Here is a 21,064-nt window from a genome sequence, read left to right on the forward strand (position 1 = left end):
GTTGTAGGCTTGGGGCTGTCAGTATGGCACAGCGGAAGATTCTTGGTGCAATTACGTCCGCTCTGTTCAAACTTCGAAAAACCCATTGAAAGGATAATTGGTCAAGTGTTCACGGACTGGTAGAGAATTGGGTTCCTTATCACCTGAATCTACAATCTCATGCAGAATCCCATTCTAGATATTCTCATAGATACTCTTCCGGATCGCCAAATTCTTCACCATCATCATCCTCCATCTCTTCAAAATGCAGCTCATTGCCTGTCAGGGTTGGACCGCCCATCAAACATGTCTGGAATGCCTGGTGCCTCGAAATCGGATGAAGCCTCCCAAGCCCATCTGCATAGACGTAGTCACCTTCGGAGCTCGGCTGGAGTTCGTCAAGTGTCATATCTTCCCCTTCAACATCATACCACTCTTCGACCCCGTCCTCACCGTATGTTTCTTCCTCGCTGTAATCCCCGAGCAGGGCGACGATTCCAAACTGATATTGGTAGTCGTACTCGACCGCGTCCGTGTGCGTATCCATGTCTGTGTTTGTGTTCGCACCTTGTTCAAAAAGGTCAAAAGGGTGGTAATCATGAGTCAAGGACGGGTGATGATTCACCCAACCATCATCAGTAAGTTGAGTGTATCCCTCCAGGATCTCCTCCTCTTGTGTATCTGCCGGGGCATCTCCATTGCCCTTGGCTTTTCGCTTGCCTGTCTTGGAAGCAGGCTTGACATGGATACTTGTTTGACATAATGACCACAGCCGCTTCTCAACTTCCTTTCCGATTCCATTTTCGAGATCATCCGAGTGGCTTAGGGTGCTGCTTATAGCTTTATCTTCAGCTCCAGCTCCAAGCAGTTTGTTCACTTTATCTCTCAGCATTGCTGACCGGGCGCTACGCAATCTGGCTAATCCGTTGGCAATGGCCGGAATCGTTTGCGCATGTGCTGTCATAGACTACTATCGTTAGTCCTCATCCAAGTAATCATACTCCATGCCGCTCACATACCTGTAAGTAACGAAGATTCCATACTGCCGGCGCAATTTCAATCAGCGAGGGAAATTGTCTGTCCTCCGTAACCTTCACCCCAGGGAAAGTGTGCTTGACTCCTATAAGCTTCCGAAGCGCGGCATCCAGGAGTAATGCCATCTCCTTCTTTTCCTCTTCCGAGATCGAGAGGAGGATGACCGGGTCTGAGTTGGAGTTTGCCAAATCGGGTTGGGTGACAGGGCAGGCTTTCTTGGCCTGTCTTTGCGAAGTGTCCGTATACTTGACGTTAACGGTTCTTGTGATCCGTCGTCGATTTTTTCGCGCGCCAGTCCTGGACTCTTCAACCACAGGAGGCTTTAGTCCTACCTGGGCGATTTCTTCATCGGCCATCTTTGACGGTCGTTTAGGCTCACCGGCCCTCCTCCATGATGTATCGAGCCGAAGATTGATGTTACAGCTCAAGCCTTTGAACTTTACACAAGTCAGTGTGTGCGGTACGATCATCTCCGAGGAGAGATCCGGGTGGCAAAGAAAATACGAAGTCTCCGACTTTTGATCCTCCTCTTGGGAACCAAACGGAAGCGGCAAATGCTTAGCTTTAAGCTCGAGACCAAGTTCTTCCCAGAGCTTAAATACCACAAGTCAGCAAACGGGGTCCGCCAGTGTTGTTGGAAGATCTCGCTGAAGCTTACCGAGCACTCAGCAGCCATACCAGTTAGAGATGAGATGATAGGTGGATGGATCACGTTTGAATCCGGTAGCTGGCCGTTGATGAACGTCTTGAAGACAAGCTGGCACGACCCCGACTTTGCCATCCATAGGTTGCCGTCTTTGGAGTGTTGGGAAAGGTCAGTTGCGGTCAGCTGGTTTAATCCCAGAGCAGTCGTGTCCGAGTCGATGAGGAAAGAGGCTGTCAGTTCGAGCGATAATGGCGAGTTTTTGTGCACAACTGTGATGCTTCCTAGGTTGACTGTTGTTCCTTCCATTGTAGATACACAAGCCTAGGCAGCAGAGACCATGCATGTTGCTGGGAAAAGGAGACATAGCGATCCATGAACTCGGTTCATGTAACTTGAAAAATATTGTGGGAGAAGAGGACTGCTTTCGACCCTCCCTACCTTCCTGGTCTGAGGCTCAATCAAGCAAGGGAATGAGACTCTTCGGCTCCATACCTACTAGGTACGTAGTGGATGATGGCCAAAATCAGCGACGAGCTGTCATCCAGTCGCAATTCAACGATTTTGCACGTCGTAAATGCGACTGGGCATCGTCACTGCCGAGTTTAACGTTCAACATGCATCAAACCGCCAATGTAGGAAGGAACTCATTTTGCGTGACTCCGTAAAATGGGAAGGAACTTGCCACCACAGACCGTGCTCCTATTCTTACTGTAGTTTTTGACCACTGCACTGCAGCTGGTCCGTAATTTTCAGGTTCAGTTGCGGGGCGGGGATACGCGAGCACCACATGAGGGGACCAAGAGAATGCGCTGGACACAAGTAGGCATTTTGTGCATCGCTATACAATTCCCTTTATCGCTCCTGTCGGTCTTCTCGCTGTATGCTTATAGCACACGAGTCCTCCTCCGAAAATCCACACATATTTCGCCCATCACGTCCGTTCCCATCGCTGCCACCAGCTCTGCGATCGTTGATTTGATATCCTTGCGGTCCAACTCGATATCTTGTTGTTCCCAACTGACCAAGTCGGAAGCCAAAAAATACCCGGGGGTAGCATCTGAAACAAGGACCAAGTTGTCCATGTCCACCTGCTTCATCTCTTCCAATGAAGGGATGCCTGGCATGCTGCTGCCCAACATAAAGTCCCCTTCCTCCTCGTCACCTTCGCCGTCACTCTCTGGCCGAATGAAATGGTTTTTGAAAATTTGGGGGGGATCTCCAGACTCCTTCCGTTGCCGCTCCCTGGATAGGCTGACGTAGTGCTTCGCGTCAAAAACCGCCAACGCCTCCTTGTCCATCAAATCCCAGGTGAGTGTCTCAGGATCAAGGACGGACTGCGGCTTGAAGTCCATCTTGTACTTCATTTTGGGGCAGCTATGGATATAGAATCCCGGATACCACCAACGATAGCCACCCTCTCGAGCCAAGGCAATCTCTCGCATGGCACTGAGCTTGCCTGGGTTGTGTGAGTGAAATGACTCATGGTAGAGAAAATACACTGAGCTGACGGCGTGGGGAAGCAGGTCTAACACCCCTATTGCAACAAGTTTCCCGTCCAGCCAGTAACACTGGTGAAAAGAGCCCACCTGCCGCTGGACGCCGTCCGAAGTGTAGATGGTTTCACGCTTAAGAGGTGAATTGCACAGAAATCTCTTGAATCCGTGGCGCGAAATCTTATCTGGGCCCTCCTTATGAACAAGTCTCTGATAGTTCTCAAAGATGAGATACTTTTCCTCCGTAAACTCGTCTGGCTCCAATGTGACAGTGAACTTGTGAGCTGGCTCTGGAGGCGTCTTTAGAAATTGTGCCTCGGGTTCATGGATTCTGTCGATCAAGTCGAACTCGTTGTGCCGTTTCCGTGCTTCTTGGCGCGTGCGAGGATGAACGCGGGCAGCAGCATGTGTATAGTCCGGACCGATAACGTAGTTGTTGAATCGGTTGACAGTTTGCCGTTGATCTTTGGTAGGTTTGAACTCTGTTGAGTCCAGGCGAAGGGTATAGTGAGGACAACAAGAGTTTCTCGGGTTCGGCCTGTAGAGAAGAGTCCCGGACCGTCTCCAATACCGATCAACTAGCTTTTGATATAGGTGCGTTGATAAGGACTTGCTCGTAGCATAGTAAGAGTAACCTGTGTTGAAGCAAGTTAGACGTAGGCCTTACATCCAACCGTGTCTCATTAGGCACCTGTTTCTTGGCCTTGGGCACACAAGCTGAGGAGCCCAGACTTATGAGGCCAATTGTGTGACATGTACGACACCAGGGGAAAAGAGACTCGGTAGGGAAAATGGGAGCGAAGCGGGCGTAATAGGGCCGAAACGGAAACTCCATTTACGTTTTCGTTTACCTGCACGTGAAGTCCCTCGACAATAACCGCAATCAGATGCGCTGCTATACCCTACAATATGCACTCTCGGTTAGCAAGATGACCTCTTCGGATCTCAATTGGCAAAACATCTCTGATCGATGTTGACCTGCTTCGTGACAAACACTCGGGTCTAAATGCATGGACGGTGCTACAACCCCGGAACCAAATAACACCTGTTTTTCGGGTAGCTCAACCGTACTTGAGGGCACATACAACTGACTCAAGGACAGAAGTACAACGCATAGCATATAAAATGAGTGGTTTCCTTGAGCTGTCATCATCATGCGAAGAGTACGAGGGCGCATCCACCTTCCGCCAAACTGTTGACTGGAAGGCAGAGGACGGCCATCGGTCTTTTTTTTTTTTCTCTTTGTTTCTTCTTCCTCTTTTTGGCAAGACAAAATCATTTCATGTTCCTTCAGGAGCATCAAAAAGCCGCTTGGCACTGGATGTTATGGACAGTTCTGTAGGAACTTAAACGAGTGTGACTCCCTTTCGGCGTTGAACAACGGGAGCGGCCAACGAGATTGTGTGAATCTCGCACATGGCCAGAATGGTTGGGTGAGAAGCAAGGAAACTACACCTGCTTACCAATTGGGAATATAAAAGACAATGGCGCCTCAGCGTCGTCAGGGGTCTGCATGCTGTTTGTGTTGTACATAGTCGTCTAAGCGGGAAGGACAGAAGCTCAGGTGGTCTTCCCTCGGAGATTGTCTTGGAGCTCACACAAAAGAGAACTGAAGTGTGCCGTGAACCTTGATCCCTTTGGGCGTGGTGTGGGATGTTGCAACGGGTCTCGCTGTTACGATATCCAGTCTGTCGGTGGAACAAGCAACGAGCACCTCCGAACGGGGTACAGCCTCCGGGCGTGATGTCTGCTTGGTGTACAACGAGGAGCTTCTATGAGATTCGTCAGATGAAAGGAAACTAAGGCAGGAACTCGGATGTTCGGTATCGTTTGTGGATGGATGTGGCCTCAATTTTTTGTTGAATCGAGGCTATATCCCAGCAGGAGGTTGCTGGCTGTTCTGAGCCGCCGGGAAAATAATGCGGAGTTGGGTCTGATTGTGCAGGCCGGCTAGGCACGTAATAATGTATAGGAAACAAATTCGAGGGACTTGGGACAGGACGTTTGCGCGGGCTGATCCAAATTATTAGTAGACATGAGTCAGAACAAAAGCCGTTGATGTCGCTGGGGGGTTGTTGTGTTGGCGAAGAGCTTGCGCCTTCAGGCAGGCACCTAGTTGTCTTTGATCAGAAAGCGGACCGAGAGGGGCAATGGTTCGCAACCCCCACATTAAGCATACATCCCGTCCTACCTAGCTTGCCAGCGGGACCAACGACGCCATAGGTCATTCCTGCCATAGAGCCATGGCGGGGACCTTCCCAACTGGTGACTTGCAAATACAACTGAATCTTGTTCCGAAAGATGCTGTATACTTGACTTGGTAAAGACAACGATATGCAACGGAGTCATGGACAGTGATACTGTACCATAGACATCTGCAACCACTTCGTGTAGGTAGGCATAGACAGTCACGCTGTAGAAGTAGTAATGCCGTAGTACCCCTAGAGGTAGTGTCCTTCCGGAATACGACCACACGACCAATCTCCATCATCGGTACCCACGAGCAGCGATATACCCCTAATAGATAGGGCATGGCTTCGGGTCCTTGTGATTTCCAGGAACTTGACAGACCATTTTGAAGTTCCCGGGTTAGGTCAGTTGAGGGTGCTCGTAGCTGCCTCGCTGCCACTGATTTGCAGCTGCTACAAGTCGGGCAGCCTCTGTCCTACGAGTCCGATGCCACGACTTCTACCCCACGTTTTCCCCAAGTTAGGGCCTCGAGGTTGTTAGTGACGCGCTCTGATCTGCCCATATCGACCTTATACCAAGTACCAACGAAGGAGAACCAATGAATGGCCTGGTTTGCCGCCCGGAATGGGCGATTGAGGATGGATTAAAGCTTCCGCCATGCCTGCGTCGATGTCGATCCGGACGTGGCATGGGCCCGAGCTCAAACCGTGACGAATATGGCCATTCACAAGCTGTTGATTTGGGTTCTAGCTGAGTCTAAATGCTAAATTCTCCCCCAGAGAGGCACGTACCTACTTACCTCTCAATTCCTGTTGCGTTTGTTGTGTTCAGTTGTTCCTCCTCATCTCTTTGCACTTGTATCATGCAATACTCACCCTGGCTCTGTGTACCTGTAGGGAAATGGGTTCATACATGTCTAAATGTCCCTCAGATGAAGCGGCGAGTTTCTACCACATTGCATTGACTGGATTGCATTTCTACCTTAAACCTACACTACTGAGCACACTTCAGGTCAGGTCGCACACCATCACTCAAACTTGTATATGCATCTCGGATTCAGAGCATTGGATATCTCTGCTCCTCGGATGGACCACCATCTTGCACATGGCTTCCGTGCCATCGTGAAAAGTATTGTGCCGCGCTAGCTTTCTATCCTTGAACCCGAGCTACCAACCCACCCATCTCGCAAAGCCCAGATGCGGAGGGGTGCTCTTGTCGTGTTCCATACCGTGATTGTTTTCATTACTATGATGTCTTTACAGCTTTTGTCTCGTTCCTATGTGTATTTCCCGTCTCATGTACCTCTAGCTACTCCACACTACGGGAACTTGGCTCCTCCTCAGGTCGTTTCCACTTGCTCGCACTGCAGTCACACTGCACATCACTTCAGGTTCAGGCTCTGAGTAAGAGCGAGTTAACATAGACGCCCCGGCTTTCGTTTACTCACACTTCGTGACCCAAGAGCATTCATCCAAGTTGGCTTCCACCTCATCCTTTCATAGCGAGGTATTTCTAGTTGGTAGCAGCATGGGAATTCACAACATTTCATCGCGCATTGCACAAGGATGGAAGGAACTCGGGCGTTAAGGTGCTACATGTGCCAGGTGGATGGCCTAAAACGAGAACAGGTCGCGTGTGTGTTCCGCCTCCATTCCCCCCCTCCCCTCCTCCTACTAGGCGCCTTCCTTACTGTAGCGAGCGGTCAGAACCGGACTCTCACTGCAGGCCGCTAAAACGGTATCCGGTTCAGGTTGCCGGCCGCCAAAAGTGCCATTGAGTTAAAGAACCTCCAAAAAAAAGTCTGCTTCCAAGCGAACCCCCCTCCCCCTCCTCGTCTGGCCGCCTTGAGCGAAGCACCACCCACCTTCGTTTCTCCGACGTCGCCCCTCAAGGTTCCACGTCTTGGTAGATCCTTGACAGATCCTCAACCTCGCATCTGGTTCTGCTGGTCTCCAGTGCATCGAGAAATCCAAGTTCCGTTCCATCGGTTTTCGACCACCAAGCGTCCACTGCGCTGTCGCGTGGTGTTTGGACAAAGTCTACCTCAATACCACTGTACACTTCGCTACACTAAAAAGTCGACGGTTCCTCCCTCCGTTTCCGTCACGACCGCCACCACTTGTCAGACCATCCCGCCTGCCGCCGCCTGTCGAGATACACCGTCGTATTTTTATTTTTATTTTTTTTTCTTTCTTTTTTTGTTGTCCTCATCTTCTCTTGCGAAAGACGCACCATCTCCGAGTGCTCTCCGATTGCCCATCTCGGGTCTGCCTTCCACTTCTCCAAGTGTGTCCTGCACTCGACGCACTCTTTTCCGCACGACCAGCTTTTTAGACCCCCCATCGATTCGCACCTTCTCGGCGCATCCCGGTGGCCCTTCGTCATTCCAGTAATCCTCCGAGCTTCTACCCGTCCTATCTTTCCGATCATGCCGCTCACCGCGCGCTAAAAGCTCCGGGACACTACTCTCTTCAACGACGATCCGGATATTTCAACGTACCGAGCGCCGTTTCTTTGTCGACATTCCGAAAAAAAACCCTTCACGCGCGCCTCGTAGTACACGTCCCCATTCAACCTACCCACAAAGATTTGGCAAGGAATTGGTCGCTCTACCGACCTGTTGGGAGCTCTGCAAGATGGCGGCTAGCAATACTAGTAGTGGTAATCGGTCAATGGAATCCCGGACTGGGCGTACCAAGCAACGTGAGTTCTAGATGCCCACTCTAGTCTTGACAAATACACGAGCATCCACTCCTTGCCAAATGCGGTCTTGGCATCCAGATGGCAGGAGGCAGGAGCTGTGCTTCCGCCGCTTGTGGTCGGTCCAACTGACCCTCCCCTTTGTAGGATACAATACGAAAGGCGAACGACTGGTTGCCGGCGTTGTCCCTTTGAGTGCGGACAAGTACTACGTCATGTTGATCCAGTCCACACGTCGAAAAGGTTGGGTGTTGCCCAAGGGCGGATGGGAACTTGACGAGGAATGTCACGAGGCTGCTGCCCGTGAAGCCTGGGAGGAGGCCGGTATCGTGGTTCAGATCAACTATGACTTGGGTGATATTCAGGATACCCGCCCTCCCAAGAAAAATCCTCTCAAGGAGAAGGAGCGCTCGCTCTACCGATTCTTCGAGGCCACCGTCACCAGCGAGGAGCCTGAGTGGCCCGAGAAGGACAAACGTGAGCGCAAGTGGTACACATACGCTGAAGCCACCGAGTTGTTGAAAGAACGGCCGGAACTTCAAGCAGCTCTAGATTTGTCGACGATCAAGAGGTAGCCTTGGTACCGCCATACTTGGGGGCGATAGTGTCGCTCTCCGCTGTCTCGGGAGCAGTGTGTGCATGGAGACAGTTCCGCGAAGGGGTACTGAGGCTTATTGCTGACGTTCCGACTTGCTGCGTCTTGATCTTCCTACCATATGGGACTCTAAAGAGCAAAGCAACACAATATCTCTGGTAGTAGCGAGAGTCCAAAATCCATCCCAATATGGCGACCATTTGGATACAGCTTGGAGTGCGTTTTAAGTCCCCAGTTCTCAGCCAGCGCAATCTTGTGTCTTGTTCTTCCCCATGGTCTATCTCTGCTTACCTCCCCGAGACGGTGCGCGCAGGTTAGCCTGGTTGGAACTGTAGCTGCTTCGGCAGTCGTTCCTGCCTAAGGTCGCAGAAGATCGATGCTTTCATCAGCTTCGCGCGAATTCTGAGATACATCGTTCGAAGCAACGGATAATATGGTTTTGACCGAAACTGGCCTGTTTGGGACGCAACCAATGTTTCTTTGTCTTGAGATTCAAAATCTCTCCCCTTTTCCTTCGTATTTTATCTGCATTCATGTTTGGGCGTTTACGGGAGGCCTATAGAGTCGCATTTGGTTCTCTTATGTAAGAATGAGCAAGAGAGAAGGGAAACATTGGGTGGCTCTACTCAGGTTCGGTAGACTATAGCGGCGTAGGTGGGTGGTGATCTGATGACTTTATCCTATAGGTACACACGCAAGGAAACAGCAGAACATCAAGACAGGATAGTGCAAGACTTGCGAACATCACGTCAACGGATATAATATCCTAACCCCATTATATCCGCTCCGCCCTCGCTATACAGACTTCACAAGAGATGATGGAACACGAAGAGCTAACGCTTACGCTCCCGTACAATAACTCATCTTCTCTTATCAACAGTCATCCGAAGACCCGGTAGGCTAACTGTCATAATGATCGCATACAGTGCCCTTGTTCCTTCTCTAGTTTCGCCGACCCCGAAAAAGTATTCAAGGCTTGGTAGGCATGATCAGACCAGTATCACATTCTAGAACACAGGTTCACAAAGAATGAATCTCATCATTCATCCCTTGGACCAAAGATCATCGAGGTATATGATTCCGAGTTATTTGTCACACAGGCACACGGCTGATCATACACGCGACATCCATCCGACTACGTGAGGTCCCATTACATTACTGACCTAGTTCAAGAACTTCAGAAATCCCGCGAGGGCAGGTATGGGGACATTGGAGGTTTAGCATGGCTTCGGCTGGGGTTCGTGCCCGGTATTTGATATTAAGAAGTCCTCTACCATGACAATACTCATGACACAGAGCTACACGATATATACACAAAGTGCTGTTCTGCGACCTGCTTGACTGTCGCCTCAACCTTGGCATCCCAAGGGGCTTATTACAGCCCATTCCTGAACTTATTCAACTGACTAATCAGCCCATACCCACTCAACCCTTTACTGTCCGTCTGTATCTGTGACGATGTTGGCGATAACGCCTGCTCCGCCTCTCCTCCAACAACCCTCCTCAAAGCCGCCTCAGCATCCGTCCTCCCACCAACCGCATCCCCCCCTTTCCTCGCAGCACCACCGCTCTCCAAATCCTTCACCAGAGCTGCATGCCTCTCCTCCACCATTCTCGCCAACCCCTCCACAAACTTCAACCTCCCCCGCTCCTCCGCCGTGCCCTTCCATACTTTCACTAGCTCCTTCAACTCACCTACCCGCTTCGCGGCTTCCTCGATCCCCTTGATGGCATCATTATCGTCGTTGTTCTTATCCTGATTACTCTCTAAAAGGGAAGAAATCTCGTCCCGAAGCGCGCGCAACACCTTTTGCCCCTTTTCTTCGGTACTGGCCACCGAGTCGGGGTCGCCGCCGAAGCCAGAGACAAAAGAGTCAGGAGGTGCGGGCGCGGATACGGATAGGAAAGAAGAGACGGCTGAAATTTCCGAGGGCGGGAAGACGAAGTCGATGGCGGAACCGAACGTTTGGATTACCGAGTCGAGTCGGGAGCGAACGAGCGTCAAGGTACGGAGCTGGGTTATGTGTGGGGGTTCTTGGGGTTCTTCCTCTTCGGCTGTTGCTGCCGACACTTCTGCAGGTGTTTCCGGCTGTGGTGGTTGTTGATGTTGTTGTTGTTGTTGTTGTTGTGATGACGCTACGGCAACTGATAGACGTCGTTGATGAGCTCCCCCCTCTGTGCTACCACCGGGAGTGGTTGCCGGTGCAGGTGTGGGTGCGGGTGCTTCCGGGATGGAGATTCCGCTAGGCACGAACTTGGCTACGTCCTCTTGCAACCCCTCCGTGAGAGTCTCAGCCAAGCTAAGCGTCTCGCCGCGCAGGAGCTCTACCTCGTAGGCTAGCCTGCTGCCACTCCGGAGGATGTCATCGGTGAGTTGGGTGAGAGTGTTGGTGAGTCTGGTGGTGTGCGCGTTAAGCTGTGAGAGCACAGATTGGGCCTGGAGCGAGACTTCGGATAGTGGCACGGCTGCTGCGGCGGTTGTGGTGCCTTGGTTAACAGCAGATCGCGAAGCTAATAACGATGAAGAAGAAGAAGAAGAAGAAGACCCCGCAGAAGTCTGGAGAGGCGGCAGTTTGGCGTTGAGGTAGGCTGCGGCGTCGAAGGATGGACCGAGGAAGTCGTGGAGAAAAGGATCGGCGACGTGAGCGGACTTGGGCTGGGTGGGCGGTCTGGGTCCTTGGCGAAGGCCGCGTGAGGCATTGGAGGCAACGCTGTTGCCTCGTCGCCGGCCTGTTGTTGACTTGGAATCCCACGCCATTGCGACTTGAGAAAGAGAGGGGTGAGGTTTGAAGTTATCGTCTAATCGGGGCAGGTTCAGGGGGGTAGGCCGTGGATGCTGGAACTGAAGATGAGCTGAGATTATTGCAGGTCCGATCGGATAAATAAGGCGTGAGTTAAGATTGGGCTCTCTGAGCTACGTGCAACTCGGTGACAAGAGTTATCAATATGTTGATTTCAAAAGCCGGTGTTGATGCGCGACAGTGAGAGCTGTGATGAAATGTCCTGGCATGAGCGTTAATGGTGGGGCAAGTAACCTACCATTGACCAAGCTGTCATTAGTAGACCCGACGGCCGGTGTCTTGGCTGTCAGCTGCTGTTACAGGATTACAGTCGATACGGGTATCTTACACCTGTTAGTACTGGATATCTTACAGAGAGGACCTACGCGAAATTCATCACCGATGAAGATACACTACAAGAGAACGACGGGCAAGAAACTCTTTACTTTAACGTGTCAGTGAGGACGAAGAATACATGAGATTTACACTCAAACAACTGGCACCCAGGTCTAATCCGCGTCTTTTCCAAAGACATGATGGAGATGAGCTTCTTCGCAACGAGAATGCCAAATCGTTGTTGGATGCTGAAAAACAACTGAATGAAGTGAAGAGAAGCCAGAATACCCTCTGAAAACAAGACAATTGCTCTTTATTAAGAGAACTGACGGTAGGTGTTGACTGGTGCTCACCACCTGTTATGGCAACTTGTGGATTGTAAAGTAAACAAACCCCTGAACGAAGCGTTTACTTAACGCACCCCGGGGTGTTTCTGGCTGCCGGCCGTTACTTTGGGAGCTTCAGAAGCTGCCTCTTTTCAGCCTCAGTGCACCCCACCTGCATTTTGGGGGTACTGGGTACATGCAAGCAACTGTGCAGGCGTCAGGCTGAGCGGCCCCTCCAAAAATTCAGATCCAAACATCATTGCATTTTCCCTGACGGCGGAACTTGTCAACCTCCTCCAGCTCGATTTCCAAAAGGCGATATACCGATTCAGTCATTCGCTGTGTTGCGACCTTCCATCGCCATTTAACCAATCGCAAATATACATTTCAAAGCACTACGTGCAAGGGACCTGCGTCGCATAGAAGGGGCAGAGTAAACAAAAGCAAGAAACCCAGAATTTACGAATCTCGAAATAAGCATGGCGTCCTCACAGCACGTCCTGCTTTCGCCGGCGGAACTCGCCTACCTCCACGCGTCACTCAGCCTCACGCCTCCTATCCGCCCGGACGGCCGTTCTCCTACACAGTTCCGCCCCCTCGTCGCTGAGACAGGCATTCTCCCTGGCACCAATGGCAGCGCACGTATCTGCTTCGCCGACGGTACAGAGGCCATTGTTGGCGTTAAGGCGGAAGTCGAGAGGACGAGGACAAGACACGATTTCCCCTCGCTAGATGAAAGTGCTGAGGACGATGATGACTTGGACGACAACCAGAACGACGTGGTGAAGGGTGACAACGACTGGGTAGAGATGACGGTGGAAATTCCCGGGTACAGAGACGACGACGCGGGGACTGTTTTCCTCTCCGCCATGCTTAGCGAAGCGCTGTTGGCGGATGGCGAGTTTACGAAGAGGCTGTGGATCAACCAAAGGTTTCACTGGAAGCTCTACCTTGACGTATGTCTTCATGTTCTCTGTCTGCGTTCCGCAACCAACAGCCACTAACATCAAGTTCTGACGACAGATTCTTCTGATCTCCCCGCCGCTTTCATATCCCCTCCCCCTCCTTTCCCTAACCACACATCTCGCCCTCCTCGCGGCCCGTCTCCCACGCCTAAAGTCCGAAGGCGACGAAGATCCCCTCTTCGACGACGACTGGGCTGCCGCTCCCTACCTCTACCCCAGACCTTCAGAGAAGGGTTCCAAAGCGACGGCCCCAGCCCCCGCTGCCAGGCCACCCGTCACCCTCCTCGTCATGGCCGTTGGTAACAACATCATCTTCGACCCTTCCAAGGAGGAGCTAGCCGTCGCCGACGTTGCGCTGGCCGTTTCCGTTGGCGAATCTTCCTCCTCCACCACCACCACCACCACTTCTACGACCAGCAGCAAACCCACAGCAATGGACATCGACACTGAAGAGACAAAAGGACACAACCTCCGCCTTCTATCGGTGCGAACAATCGATCCCCCTTCGCGATTGACCCCTCCTGGTATTCCCAACGCAAGCAATAGCGCTTATGGAGCGAATGCGGGCGCGAAGGATACCGAGAAGAAGAAGCAGCAGCAGGAACAGGCGAGGACAGCCGAGTCTGAGGCCGTCGAGGGTGTGTGGAAGGCACCGAGAGGCGGCGCCAAGACGTTGGTAATGGCTACGATGGTGCAGAAGGTGTTGGAGAAGGGAGGCGTGGCCGATGAGGTGTTGGATGCGCTGGATGGGGTTGATTTGAACTGAAGGTTGAAACTAAGCTAGTGGCACTACTATCTGGTTGCCGAGGAACGCCAGGGTATATCGGCCAGGGTCGCAAAGCACGCTTCGCTACTTCTTGTCCGGTTACCGTTCAGGCACATGGGTCTGTGGTGTTCGGAATATCGGAAGAGGCTCAGAGCTTGGGCGTGTACATGAAAGAGGCATATCCACTCGTGTATCGTATAAATTGCGGGAGCCTTGGCCAGTCACACTCAAGAGCTGTGGTACGTGGCGTGCTCGGGGAGCAAGATAGATGGAGGCTTGATGATAACTCAAAACAAGATACCCCTATTCCAAAATCTAACGCTAAACATGCTTTTCTGTGCCCGCTGCCCGTTAAGTCATTAATAACACTTAATCGTACACATAGTCATCACAAGCATCTCCTCTTCCGTAGACTATACCTCTTTCCATTCCACCTTCTTCCGGAGACAGCCGCGAGGCAGCGTAATCGGAATCACAGCGCTAATACCACGCTATGATTGCCCACGCCCCATTCCCTCATTTCCATGTCAAGCCGCAAGTTCCTTACACCACCTTCACTTCCGCCTCAAGTTACCAACGGCCCATTACTGCTTCTCCTGCTGCTGCGGCTCTGCCTTAGCGGCAGACGCAGTAGCCTCCGGTTCCAACACCCCTCTCGACACGCTAGCAATCCGCTCCGGTTCCTTCAGCTTGATGAAACCCGCAATGCCCTGCTCCTCGGGCAGGCCGTGCGCCTTCCTATACATGGTCCGCTTGGCTACATCGTCAATGGCCCGCTGTCTCCTGGCCGAGATCTCGGCGGACTTGTGCGCCTCGTGCAGCCGGATGACGTGGCCCAGGTGACTGAAGGAGTCGATAGGGTGGCTGAAAAAGTCACCGCGGGCAGGGAGCATGTCGGCGAAGGGAGAGGTGCGCTTGAAGTTCTCGGTTGCGGTGTAGATGGCTATGGCGAAGAGGGACCCCTTTTTGTTTTCCAATGTAAGTTTTGATTCTGAGAGCTTGGAGAGCTGGGCCATCGTGAAAGGGAAAGAAAAAGCAGGGTTTGAGCTAGATGGGATGAATATGTACATACCAGGGTCAAACACATGTGAAACCACTTGTTATTCCAGAACCACCATCCGAAGGTTCCCTCGCCGGGCATCAGGCCCGGGTATTCCTTTTGCGCCTGAGCCTGCTTCTCCTGGAAGCTGAGGTCGCCGCCATAGTGCCGCGGGACGTTTTTCTTGTTGGGGAGTCGGGAGCCGTGTGAAGGAGGGTTGAAGCGCTCGGGTTTTGCGAGGACGCGCTGGCCGGATGGCGTTGAGTTGGCTTCCGCTGTTGACTTTGTGGATGCGAGACGGCGCTGGATAAGCTTTTGGGTGGGCCGTTGCCAGATGCGCCCGTACTGTGGGAGGAGAAAGCGGGGGATCATGGTGGAGGTTGCTGATGACATGGTCTGTATTATTGTTCTTCCCCTTCTGGTCCCTATGTGCGCCCAGCTGCGTGGCTACAACAGCAGTACAGCTACTCCAGTCAAGATTTTGGGTTTGGAATTTTGCTAGTGGTGTACTGATGCGCGTGTGTTTTGGACGACAGGCCGTGCCGCATCAGGTCGCTGCTGTATGGATGTGGGGTCGGGATGCCGAATCGCAAAGGTGGGATTCCCCGGCAGCGACGTGGATGGCCGGGTGTTGTGGATCGGGCAGTCGGGGTCGGAAGGGTGCCCAGAAGTCGGACGTGGTTCTTCTTGCGGCCTCAATCGGTCAATCGGATGACCACGGGCAACATGACACAAGAAATTGCCGCTAGCATGCCGCATCAAAAAAAAAAATTGATGATGAGATTGGGTGGATGGCCTTCGCGATGACATTCCTCTACCTGATGGGGCTAGTGCGGGCCGTCGGTTGTATTGTAGTGTACGTAGAGGTATTGTGGTTTGGATCGTAATCGCAGTTCTTTCAGGCACAATTCGTCTGTCCGCAAATCATTGTGGCTCCTGTGGGGCCATTTCCGACTTTGCCCGTCCCCGACCCGGCAGCCATGGCCGTTGAAGAGCGCCTCTGACTAACATTGGACACGTCATTGGCCAATGTGCTGTAGGAGACCCGCCTTCTCTAGCCTCAGGCTGTGGCTCCGGTCCACGTCTTGGCCAAGGTCATCGTCAACGAAGGTGCTCGAGATTGCGAATGCCACATGGGATTGGCTGAAGGGCGTTGCCAGCGAGTGGTTGCCAGCTGTGAGCGCATTGAGGACTAAAAAAAAGTTGGATCAAGATCCTCAGCGTGTTTGCGGTGTTCAGCCAGCCAACTTTCTGGAGACAGCGAGCGCGGACACCGGGGGGAGGCTGGCTTGCATGGATTGCACGCTGCAAAACGGTACCCAGGTATTGACTGGCGCCGTGTGGCCGGGATCCCGTCACTTTCCACTCTTGGTTTGCAACTTTTTTGTTCCTACTATTTCTTACGCCTCACCGGAGCCTTTTCTTCCTCTTCCTTTCCCCTTTCCTGTTCTCAGTCATCTCAACTTCCAGTATTCCCTATACACCTTTGCGGTTTTAACGCTTCCTCATAAACCAATCAGTCAAAATGGGCTTCTCTGCCGGTATGTATCCCACTCTCATCTCCTCACCCACGCCATGATGCGCACGCGCTCTCTTTCTTTTATTGTTGTCTCGGCGGTCCGGCTTCGTCAACGTCATCCGCCCGTCCGCCGGTCTTAGCTTTGCTGGTTGAGCCATTGGGTGTTCGCAATGTCCACATGAGTTGAAGAGGCTACCACCCCTCGGTCACGGCTTCTTCAGCATCTCCATGGACAGGACACCTCGAGCATGGCCTCGGTTTGCGATCCCGACATTGCGATAGTTGCGCGGCATTTTCTCCTTGTTTCGTAAACACGATCACTTGACGGAGCGAAATCGCACCGTCATGGGAGATGGGCCACGTCGGCTTGACGCCACGGAGCATGTCTTGCCCTACGACATACTTCCCTCACCCCCATCTACCAGATCTCCAGCCATCAAGGTCTTGCTCCTGGACACCACGACCACGACAGTCGAGGCCGAGACTACCGAGACAATATCAGAATGATCAGAGCCGCGCTTTGCTATCTTGCCGATAAACAGCCGTTCTAACCTAAAACTTGCACACAGGTGATTCCAAGAAGGGTGCCAACCTCTTCAAGACCCGTTGCGCTCAGTGCCACACCCTTGAGGAGGGCGGCGGCAACAAGATCGGCCCCGCTCTCCACGGCCTCTTCGGCCGCAAGACCGGCTCCGTCGACGGCTACGCCTACACCGATGCCAACAAGCAGAAGGGCATCACCTGGGACGAGAACACTCTCTTCGAGTACCTCGAGAACCCCAAGAAGTACATCCCTGGTACCAAGATGGCCTTCGGTGGTCTCAAGAAGGACAAGGACAGGAACGACATCATCACGTACGTCATGCGCTGCTCCCCTATATATGTCACTCAAAAAATATGCAAAGCTAACTCGACCTCACTCCAACAGCTTCATGAAGGAGGCTACTGCTTAAATGCAATCTATTTGATGATGGGCGTTGTTCTTGAGGAGTTATGGGACTGTATTAATAAAAAGGGAGATTTTTTTTTTTTTGCATTAGACGGGCTTGGCACATCCCTCTTCGTTGTTGTACCATAGACTAGACGACTTGTGCTCGGCGATTCTTGGTTGTTTTTCGACGACCACGATATCTCAAAACCTCCTCTGTATGAAGTTACGAAGAAATACCCCATTCCCCCTTACACCCCCTTTCTTGATCCCGTTCCTGCCGGGTATGTATGGTTTGGTGCTTGACGGTCACGCGAGATTGAAGGCGACAGAGTAATCACTGGTCAGCTTTTTTGAGCGTTTAAAAGCAAGGCAGGCATCTTTCAGATTTGATGATGATGTTATAAAGAATGGAGGATTATCATATCTAACTGTATTCAAAGTACAATAAAGCATCTCCGCTCACGCGATAATTTACATCTACCCAACCGTTCCATGACTTGTGGGACTTGGGGAATTTGACGGCTTCATCTCGCAACATGCCTACCATAATCGGCAATTTTCATGTTTCCGATACCCAAATAAATCTATAGGTATAATCAAAGCATCAAGACCATTTTTATAAACCCTAGAACGCCATATTGCAATCCCTTCTCATCTGCTAATCAATATGGACATATTTTTCCGGATCTTTCACACTAGGCTTCACCTCGTTCAGCGCCTTCTCCCAGTCCTCCGGAGTGATGACCGGGTTAGCCACCATATCCGTCACCTTCTCCTCCTCCGTTGGCGTACCACTCTCCTTATTAGACTGGTACATCTGGCTCAGGTACGCCCTCTCCAAACAAGCCTGGGCAGCCGCCTGCATCAAGTTGCCCAGATCGGCACCCGAGAAGCCGGTGCAGCGCAAATCAAGCGCAACACGCTCCAGCTGCTTCTCTGCCTGCTGCATGGTCTCGTCCATAGCGGCCGCGGTGGCCGAGGGCGTTTGTTGGCCTGGCAGGACAGCGCCAGAGCCGCCATCGATATCCATTACGTCTCCCTCCACAGCGGGTGTCGTAGTAGGCGTAGGACGAGGAGGAGGAGCAGCAGCCGCCTGGGAAGCCTTGGCCCTCGCAATCGAGTTCCTGTAAAGTGTCCGGAGAATGTCCACCCGATCCTCGGCGCTGGGTAAGCCGACGTAGATGCTCGTTCCCAATCTGCCCGGTCTTCTGATCGCCTCGTCAATGATGTCTGGCCTGTTCGTAGCGCCAATGACGTAAATACCGCTGCGGTCGCCAACACCGTCAAGCTCCGTGAGCAGGGTGTTGACGACGCGGGCGCTGGCGTCGGAGAGCGAGTCGTCGCGCTTGGGCACCAGGGCGTCCATCTCGTCAAAGAACAAGATGCAGGGGGCCGAAGACTTGGCGCGCGCGAAAAGCTGGCGGACTGCTCTCTCGGATTCGCCCACATACTTATTCAGCAACTCGGGACCCTTGATGGAGATGAAGTTGGCTTTGGACTCGTTGGCTACGGCCTTGGCGACCAGCGTCTTACCGCAGCCTGGAGGACCCCAGAGCAAAATGCCGGCGGCCGGTTTGATGCCCACCTTGGTGAAAAGTTCGGGCCGCTTGATGGGGCCGATGATGCTCATCTCGAGCTTCTTGCGGACTTCGTCCAGAGCGCCCACATGCGCCCACGTGGTGTCAGGAATCGTGCTGAAGCCTTCACGCTTGGAGGCCGGCTGCACGCGGGAGACGGCGAGGCGGAATTGGGCCATGGTGATGCAGCTGTCGGACCATGAGGCTTGGCGGTGGTCCTCGAGGAGGAGCCAGTCGCGCTGTTTTTGGGAGATGCCGGTGAGGGTGTCGTCGAGTTCCTTTTGAATCTGTTTTTGTTGCTCTTCGTGGCCCTCGGGGGAGTCGGAGGTGATAGCGGCAGTGGCGGCTTCTGCAGCGGCAGCGCGCAGTTGGCGCGCCTTTTCGAGGAGGGCGTCGAGACTTCCACGGAAGGATTCGGACACGGCGGCTTTGACGACGTACTGCAGATCGGAACCAACGTAGCCGGGTGTTAGCTTGGCAAGCTCGGCGAAATTGACGTCGTCGGCCACGTTGAGGTCGCGAGAGAGGGACTTGAGGATGTGCTCGCGGGCGCGCTCGTTGGGCATGCCCATGTCGATCTCGGCGCTGAAGCGGCGACGGATGGCGGGATCCAAAAAGTCCGGACGGTTGGTGGCGGCTAGAACGACGACATTCTTGCCAAGGGGTGTCTGCTGCTTGATGCGGTCCATGCCGTTCATAATTTCCGCTACGATGCGGCCTTCCATGCCCTTATTAGCGCTCTCACGCTTGCCAGCAATGGCGTCGATTTCGTCGATAAAGATGAGGCACGGGGCGAGACGGATCGCTTCATCGAAGACATCACGGATATTTTTTTCTGACTCGCCCGAGGTGCCGCCGACGATAGAAGGCGCAGAGACGGGAATGAAGGCGGCGCCAACGCTGCCAGCCACGGCGTGAGCAAGCGTGGTCTTGCCGCAGCCCGAAGGGCCGTGGAGGAGCACGCCATTGTCGTAACGGTATCCCATCTTGGCGCAGGCCTCACCCGCACAAAGCGGGAACCACACCTCGTGTAGAAGCTTGTCCAAGGTATCATCCACACCGGCAATGTCCTTGATGGAGATGCCCGTGGGCGGCGACCGGTCGACCTCCTTCTCCTTCGATATCTTCTCCGCCTTTCTCTTCTTTCCCCTAGGCTCTCCATTCGCCTGTCTCTCAGATGATCCTGGAGCTACAGCAACCGCTCCGAGTCCGGGGGTTTGTGGAACTGAGCCCGCTCCCCCTTCACCAGCGGCACCCGCCTCCCCTCCGCCATTTTCTACCACCGCCACACCTTCACCACTCACTGCCATCGTCGCAGGCAGCTTCGGCGCGGCCAAACCCCACGCCTTCGCAATCTGCTTGTTCAGAAACCCTGTAGCCATCGCCTCGGCCGACTTGTTTCTCTTGGCCGCTTCGGCCTCCTCCGCCGCCTCAATTGCATCGTCCGAATCCTCGACCGCGTCCTTTTTGGCCTCCTCTCGTCGTAAGTCGAGCACCCGCTCGATGGAGTCCTCCAGTAGCTTCTTCTTTTGGCGTGCAAGACTCGAGTTGGACCGTTTTATTGAGTCGTAAACGGATGAGACTGAGAGCCCTCGCCTGCTCGACAGGTTTTTGCTGTTCTTGCCTTCCTTCTCGATGATGGCCTCTCGCCTGTCTTCCTCCTCAATCTCCAGTTTCAGGACGAGCTGGTAGACATCGCGGTCGATGCCATGCCGTAGGTTGGCACGGCCAGGCATTTTGTGGAAAGTGCCCGTTGCTATATTATGGTGGCGGCAACTAATGGCTGATGGATTTATTGTGAAAATGAAAGGGTGAAGTCAGGTTGGGCGGGAAGGTGAAGTAACTTGAAGTGTAAGTTTAACAAGAAAGGGAATGAAAAATTGTTAAAATGACAAGGGTTAGGGTTTGGTAGGCGCACAACAACGTCAACCATCTACTTGTCCTGCCACTGATACAAGTTCAAGACAAGGAGCCAAACCGATAGATATCGCCTAGCTTGCTGCTCGGGTTCATTGAATACATTGGATCTGCTCCACGAATGATTGGTTTTGCTAAACTTTATGAAGTTGACTATTTGTACAGTGAAGGGGATGAGCGGAATTGAACCTTTGCTGCGCTGAGCGCTAGAGTTCAAGCCCAAGCACGGACCCTCTGGACAAACTTCCTAGCCCCGTGGTTAGTTTCTTT

The 21,064-nt window shown here is 52.8% G+C and overlaps 8 protein-coding genes across 8 annotated transcripts; 3 read left to right on the forward strand and 5 right to left on the reverse strand.

Annotated features, from left to right (window-relative positions):
* Positions 1-17: 17 nt before the first annotated feature.
* Positions 18-1,966, reverse strand: NEUTE1DRAFT_147218 (uncharacterized protein; the record flags this gene model as incomplete). Its single annotated transcript, XM_009853877.1, has 3 exons — positions 18-946; positions 999-1,607; positions 1,673-1,966. 3 exons carry the CDS (start codon positions 1,964-1,966, stop codon positions 185-187), a joined length of 1,665 nt encoding a protein of 554 aa, XP_009852179.1.
* A 373-nt stretch (positions 1,967-2,339) lies between these two features.
* NEUTE1DRAFT_83942 (uncharacterized protein) lies at positions 2,340-4,686 on the reverse strand (the record flags this gene model as incomplete). Its single annotated transcript, XM_009853878.1, has 2 exons — positions 2,340-3,788; positions 4,617-4,686. The coding sequence occupies 2 exons, from the start codon at positions 4,684-4,686 to the stop codon at positions 2,545-2,547; spliced, it is 1,314 nt and encodes a 437-aa protein (XP_009852180.1).
* A 2,935-nt stretch (positions 4,687-7,621) lies between these two features.
* Positions 7,622-9,223, forward strand: NEUTE1DRAFT_65267 (uncharacterized protein; the record flags this gene model as incomplete). The annotated part of the gene is made up of 2 exons (XM_009853879.1): positions 7,622-8,046; positions 8,191-9,223. The coding sequence occupies 2 exons, from the start codon at positions 7,980-7,982 to the stop codon at positions 8,616-8,618; spliced, it is 495 nt and encodes a 164-aa protein (XP_009852181.1).
* Positions 9,224-9,867: 644 nt separating this feature from the next.
* On the reverse strand, positions 9,868-11,396 carry NEUTE1DRAFT_65269 (uncharacterized protein; the record flags this gene model as incomplete). Its single annotated transcript, XM_009853880.1, has 2 exons — positions 9,868-10,774; positions 10,826-11,396. The coding sequence occupies 2 exons, from the start codon at positions 11,394-11,396 to the stop codon at positions 10,014-10,016; spliced, it is 1,332 nt and encodes a 443-aa protein (XP_009852182.1).
* Positions 11,397-12,559: 1,163 nt separating this feature from the next.
* NEUTE1DRAFT_65272 (uncharacterized protein) lies at positions 12,560-14,128 on the forward strand (the record flags this gene model as incomplete). The annotated part of the gene is made up of 2 exons (XM_009853881.1): positions 12,560-13,036; positions 13,104-14,128. The coding sequence occupies 2 exons, from the start codon at positions 12,560-12,562 to the stop codon at positions 13,809-13,811; spliced, it is 1,185 nt and encodes a 394-aa protein (XP_009852183.1).
* Positions 14,096-15,243, reverse strand: NEUTE1DRAFT_83954 (uncharacterized protein; the record flags this gene model as incomplete). The annotated part of the gene is made up of 2 exons (XM_009853882.1): positions 14,096-14,773; positions 14,884-15,243. 2 exons carry the CDS (start codon positions 15,241-15,243, stop codon positions 14,396-14,398), a joined length of 738 nt encoding a protein of 245 aa, XP_009852184.1.
* Positions 15,244-16,186: 943 nt separating this feature from the next.
* On the forward strand, positions 16,187-17,779 carry NEUTE1DRAFT_117400 (cytochrome c; the record flags this gene model as incomplete). The annotated part of the gene is made up of 3 exons (XM_009853883.1): positions 16,187-16,391; positions 16,939-17,224; positions 17,298-17,779. 3 exons carry the CDS (start codon positions 16,376-16,378, stop codon positions 17,320-17,322), a joined length of 327 nt encoding a protein of 108 aa, XP_009852185.1.
* Positions 17,780-17,828: 49 nt separating this feature from the next.
* On the reverse strand, positions 17,829-20,613 carry NEUTE1DRAFT_83961 (uncharacterized protein; the record flags this gene model as incomplete). The annotated part of the gene is made up of 1 exon (XM_009853884.1): positions 17,829-20,613. The coding sequence occupies one exon, from the start codon at positions 20,611-20,613 to the stop codon at positions 17,959-17,961; it is 2,655 nt and encodes an 884-aa protein (XP_009852186.1).
* Positions 20,614-21,064: the final 451 nt, after the last annotated feature.

Source organism: Neurospora tetrasperma (genome assembly GCF_000213175.1).
Source record: "Neurospora tetrasperma FGSC 2508 unplaced genomic scaffold NEUTE1scaffold_4, whole genome shotgun sequence".
Lineage (NCBI taxonomy): Eukaryota > Fungi > Ascomycota > Sordariomycetes > Sordariales > Sordariaceae > Neurospora > Neurospora tetrasperma.